The sequence below is a fragment of the Rhipicephalus sanguineus genome, chromosome 6, assembly GCF_013339695.2.
Source record: "Rhipicephalus sanguineus isolate Rsan-2018 chromosome 6, BIME_Rsan_1.4, whole genome shotgun sequence".
NCBI classification, from domain to species: Eukaryota; Metazoa; Arthropoda; class Arachnida; order Ixodida; family Ixodidae; genus Rhipicephalus; species Rhipicephalus sanguineus.
This window is the reverse complement of record NC_051181.1, coordinates 166,892,688-166,898,687: the sequence shown is the minus strand read 5'-3', so window position 1 is coordinate 166,898,687 and position 6,000 is coordinate 166,892,688. Positions and strand designations below refer to the sequence as shown.

At 48.8% G+C, this 6,000-nt stretch overlaps 1 protein-coding gene across 1 annotated transcript in view; it reads right to left on the bottom strand.

Moving 5' to 3' along the window:
• Positions 1-270: 270 nt before the first annotated feature.
• Positions 271-6,000, bottom strand: part of LOC119397013 (suppressor of tumorigenicity 7 protein homolog) — an 89,210-nt gene continuing 83,480 nt past the window's right edge. The window contains exon 9 of the mRNA XM_037664431.2: positions 271-1,043. Within this exon, the coding sequence (XP_037520359.1) occupies positions 388-1,043 (656 nt within the window). The 3' untranslated portion in view covers positions 271-387. The remainder of the gene's footprint in view (positions 1,044-6,000) is intronic.

The window sequence follows — 6,000 nt, the reverse complement described above, 5'->3', positions numbered from 1 at the left end:
CCTGTTACCAGCTTGTATGAGATCGGGGCATTTCACGGGCATGACTCGGGGTAAAGTCTGAACAGGCCCAATTCTGACATTTGCTTAGTCAGCCCAAGCACCCACACCGGCCTGTGCAATGCTCTCATTTCGGCAACCAAGACGGGGGGGGGGGATCTACACAACACCACAGTGACTAAGAGCTTGCCCAGCAGTGTGCTGGTGGTTTTTACAATGCTCCTTCAACGTACACACAATTTTCTGATGATGTAAGACGTGCAAACACACAGCTATGGTTGACTAGGCATTCGATTTAATTACAGCCTCGCGAAAAACCGTAGAGGAGGTCCACTCGGCTGCGTACACACATGCATGGCTACTGAGAGCACAAATGGGCAATGAGGATAGTCAGATGCGTGACAGTTGCTGAAGCAAGCTGGATGGCAGGAGTGCTTCCAGCTTGTCCAGGACATAGCCCAGGGGCAAGGCGAGCCACGCCAGAAGCGTGCGTGCTGCGAGACCCACGGGTTCGGGATACTGGTGCGTAAGCAAGGCCAGCAGGGCCGTTAGGGAGCACAGACCTGCTGTGAAGAGGATGAAGAAGGGCAGCTCCTTCTTTGGGTACACAGACAGTTCATGAAAGGGCGGCAGGAGCTCCCGGTCTGTGGCTTCTGTGCAGCCTGGGTATGGATAGAAGAGCTGCCCTCGTTCCAGAGGATACGGCAGCATCCGGAAGGTTCCCTCCCAGGACCAGTGCAGCAAGTTGAGAGCTCCTTCGACCCGCTTCCAGTGGCGCAGATGGAAAAATGCGTATGCAAGTGCTTCCGAGTCACCACGCTTGAGAAGGTGCTCGGGTGGCAAAATGAGGCTCTTGGCTTCCAACAGGTACTTGGGCACGTGCGGGTTGAACTCAACGGCTCGATGCACAGCCTCGACAGCATTCAGCTCGGGGCCAGTCAAGCCTCGACGTGCCGCAGCCTCTGTCGAGAACTTGTCAGCTACGCCACGTGCTTTGAGCAAAGCCGCTGTGTAGCAGATGCTCGCCGACTTGGGAAGGTTGATGTCTGCACAAGTTATGATAACCGTTCATCAGTTTCGATCATTTTCTTGTTGATTCCTTACCAAACCTTCCTGTCAAGCACAAAGTGACTTGCCCACAGTGACATAAGGACTCTCGTCCAAAAGATGTGCTTCCCTTTGAACAAATAAGAAATGTCTGACACACACACACACACACACACACACACACACACACACACACACACACACACACACACACACACACACACACACAAAAAAAAGTGAACGAGAAGCCAAGCTTCGCGCAGGCTCTGTATCTTAAATGCAGTAATAAGATGCTTCTGCAAACAGGCACAAGGCAAAGGGTATCTACAATAAAATTTAGTTCTTTAAAGGGGCCCTGCAACACCTTTCTTAGTTATATTGGAATAGTCTCATTATTGACGTATGACTCTTCACGAGTCATATGCCGCAAAAATTTTTCGAATCCGTCAAGTCTAAGTGGTGTTACCAAATTATAGAGATCACGTTCCGCAGCTCAACCACGTGGTCTGTGCCGCCACTTCCGGTCGGCTTGCGTCGTTCTCGTCGAGCGGAGGCGATCGCACCAGAAGTTCTATAAACGTTGGATCGCACTGTGTATCGCGCGTGCTTGAAAACTGCGCGTCGGTTTGGTAATGTTGGGTGTGCACCTCGAACGCCGTAGTGTTTTCATCGCTCTGCCAACCATGGAAGCAAACCTGCGCGCTCGTTTGGAACGAATGACAGCTGAGATCGGTTTCGGCCCATAATCCGATACACCGCCTCGTAAAGCGGGGGACAGACGGTCCGATTTTCCATGCGATCCGACGGCCGACGCGGCGGTGGGGGAGAGGGAATGGTGGCCGTACGATGCTATGAAAGGTCACCATTCCGGTTTCCCCTCCGCCGTGTCGGACGTCGAATCGCATGAAAAATCGTACCGTCTGTCTCGCCCTTAAGACGGCACTGGGAGACGACCCCGAAGCGCCGCCATTACCGGACGCCAGCATTGTTATCGGAGACACGCTGCGCCCCGGCCTCGGTCGGTCGTGAGAACGTGCCGGCGATGCAGTTCTCAGCTGAGGAGGCAACACTCGAACGGCTTCCACTCTCAACGGTAACCGGCGATGGTCAAAAGCACAGAAATATTCACGTTTTCGGCACTGCGCATGGTGAAGAAAAGGGAACCACGCAACTACGAGCAGACGAGCTGTCGGTGAGACCGGAAGTGCTAATATTAATGTTTGTTCGGTGTTTTTAACGCGATAACAGAATATAAACATACATATTATCTACTTATTGAACTCAAAATTAACAACGAAAGTAATAATGAGGGTGTTATCGTGATTATAACATCAGCCAATGGTGGAACTGCCGACAATCGCGCCATATTTTGCGGACTAATACATCATTTGTCGAGAGAAGAGGGAGCGATTTTCAGCTGACTTTGAGAATTTATTGTAAATTCCAGGCCGTGCGCATCGCTATAATATTTGGCTCGCGTGTTCTCGGGAGTCTCGACTACCGATCGGCAGCGCTTTTTGAGCATGCTCGAAAAGTGTTGCAGGGCCCCTTTAATTGTGACTACGTTACACTAGAGCACCAATTCCAGTGAACCTGCAGGTTTGGTAACTGCCTAATTTTCTTACTAACAACCAATAAATGGGTGCTGGACAGGCGATTTATGTAGAGGCATCTCGCAAATATCACCGTGCGTTGCATAATCATCATGGTTGCAGGTTTCTGTTCTGATATGTGGCAGTTTATTCTTTTTTTTTTTTTTTTGCAGCGTTGGTACCACAAGTGAGTATTCTAGCTTTCTTGCAATAGATCCAGTCATATTCTCATTGTAAGGAGGCTGCACTATAAATTTCAGTGATGCTACCGAGGGCTTCTGATTTGGAGCAATTTTTGGAGCAGCAAAATTTCCATTTTGGAGCAGCAAAAATTTTCATCTTGGAGCACTTTGGAGCAGATAATTTTCTATCTGGGAGCACTCTCGAGCAGCAAATTTTACATCCTAAAGTGCACTAGAGAAGCAAATTGCATGAACATTCAAGCACCTGAATAATTATTATGGGGCTTTTATGAAGAGCTAGAAATATTTCGATTCATTGCAATTGTCATGGAAAAAATCATCTCAGGAGAACTCCATACTTCACTCGCCAAGGAAACATAAGGGCTCATGCAGTTGAGTGCTCTGGATTAACCTCTTCGGTGATTATTTTCGACACTAGCAAATAAACAGAATATCGGATCAATAAAATTGCACTTTATGAATTAACATTGTAGGTACATCTATGTGGTTATCAGCAGACGTGACGTATAGCAGCGCCTCAATGCCAAGGAGCCACACTGTCCCTAATGCATTCCCCTAAGACAACTCCGAGGCGTCAGCCAGGTTTTTTTTCTTCCCTTCAAGCCTTCTGCACCTCATCTGGTTTCGCACTACCTCCATGATCGGCGCACTGATCACGGAAGCAGTGCAAAGCGACGATGTCATGTGATCACGTGACATCACAATATATGACGCCATAGGCCTCCAACGCTCAAGTTTGCGCAGCGCCGTCCGCCGCCCCAGCGGAGAGAGGGGAAAACTCCGGTAGCTGGGACGGGTCGCTCTTGCTTGGTTTTCCCATCGCGCGCGCGGAGAACGTGCTCCCCGGGGCTTTTATCTCGCATTTTTCACGCTATGGGTGCCGTTCCTTCGTCGTACTCGAAAGCAGGCACGCAGTCCTACTGCATTGTGAACTGTCACAAAAGTTAAAAAATGTCGAAGAGCCGAAAACTTCCTGTCATGTTCTACCGTTTCCAATGCAAGCAGTCCGAGGAGCAGAGGCGTCAAGAGTGGATTATGGCAGTTCGCCGCGATGCTTTCGCGGTCTTGTCACCTTGAAGCAGTTTTTGTCGTACACAGTATTACGAACTATTAACGGGGAGAAACGCGATGATCGTGCTCATTTGAAAGGGAAGTGCGTTTGTGAACCGAAGTTACAACAAACAGACAGCCGCTGTACGTTTCGAGATTGCGCGCTGGCTTTCGGAGTCAACCATTTGTAATGTTACAGCAGCGGAGCATTTGGGCTTATTACACCACAGTTTAAATAACGTACCGTGAGTACTAAGTGTTTAATTCAGCTGATTGCGGTACATTTCCCGTCGCGGCTCCCTGTAAACAGAATTAAGCTGTATGTTTGCACTGAGCGTTTATATTGGCCTTGCATGCGACACGCCGTGATTGCTTAGAAGGCTGAAGTGTTGCGCTGCTAAAATCGTGGTCATGGGTTCGATTCACGCATACAGAAACTGCATTTCGATGGGAGCGAAATGCACTAACACCGGCGTACTTAGATTTACGTACACGTTAAAGAAACCCAGGTGGCCGAAATTAATCCGAATTAATCCACCACGGCGTGCCTCGTATTAATGTCATGCGTTCGGCACGTAATAAAATGCCTTGCATGCCGCTTTGGAAACGAGCTGAAAAAAGAACCAAGGTGGCAATTAAATTTTCGATGGCTTCGCGAATTCAGATGCGCTTATTATTGGGCACAAATCTCGGCATAATCATAAACACGCGCGATCCCAGTGGGTATTGTATAGTATCAGGGGCGTAACCAGAAATTTTTTCGGGGGGGGGCGGGGGTCCAACCATACTTTATGTATGTTTGTGCGTGCGTTTGTATGTGTGCGTGTACATATACGCAAGCAAAATTGAAAATTTTCGGGGAGGGTTTGAACACCCCCCCCCCCTGGCTACGCCCCTGTATAGTATGATGCTGACCAAGCGAGCTGTCGAAACAACCAAAGCGACATTCGAATAAGCGAACACGGTGAGTGATCAGGCGTCGATATTATTCGAAATGAAACACGCCTCTGCAAGAAACATGCATCGTCGAAGTGGGCATGAAATATTTATTTATTTTTTGTTTGCGTATATCATTATGCTGTCGAAGGGAGCTCTAAAAAAATCCAAGGCGACATTAAACTTGCGATCCGACGTTGTTATCAATCGATGCAAACCTCGCCAAAAGTGAAACTCCCACGAAACTGAACACTGCGCATTGCGATGCAGCCAGTGACTCAACAGGGCAGATGTAAATTTATGCTCTTCACACTGAGCTCATAATAAATTTAAAGCCGCACGACAAACTTGGCATCCAAGCAATTGAAAAGTTATCAATAGAAAACGCACGCGAAAGCGTGCTGGATGGTTGCTGACAGCTCCGAGTATACACGACTGCCGCAACGAATGTGCGGTTTACCGGTAACATAATTACAGAACTCGCGCAGTCACCTCCCTACTCATGTCAAAGAAATGTGCCCGTTCAGCATCTGCACGCACGTAGCGCTGGCACAAACAGCATCGCCCTTGACGACCTGCTCGGTCCCGAAAAGGTGGTCGATCAACCGTCCTCCTCTGATAAGATTCCCACCGTTAAAACGTTTTTTTCCATCTCTGGGATCTTTCTAAACCTTCAGAGCAAGCGACACGTGAAGCTGCACGTGCACGGCGAGCAGAGAACAGCGCGTGCAGGGTGCCTGAACGTGCGGAGACAGCGCAGTCAAAAGGCTGGTGTGGGGACAGGAGCGACCGGTTTTCGCAAGAAAGGCGGCGAAACGCGTGCGACGCAGCGCCCCCTGGCCGAGCTTGGGAGGCCTATGATGACATCACAAGTTTTGACGATCTATGACGTGATGATGACTACTTTTTGCTAGGGGTGTGCGAATAGTGAAATTTCACCTCGAATCGAATTCGAATCGAATAGTGCCGAATAGTGGCCAGAGAAATCGAATGTCGAATCGAATAGCACGTATATTTACATGAAACTTGTACCGCCAATTACAACAAGACAACGGAAAAAATCAGGGACGTTACGGCTTGGTGGCAGCTTTATTACACGCTTGTTCGGAACGGTATTTTTATTCTGCTTTTATGAGCGCGCAGACCTCTTGATAGAAGAGCCGTCAGTCTAGTTA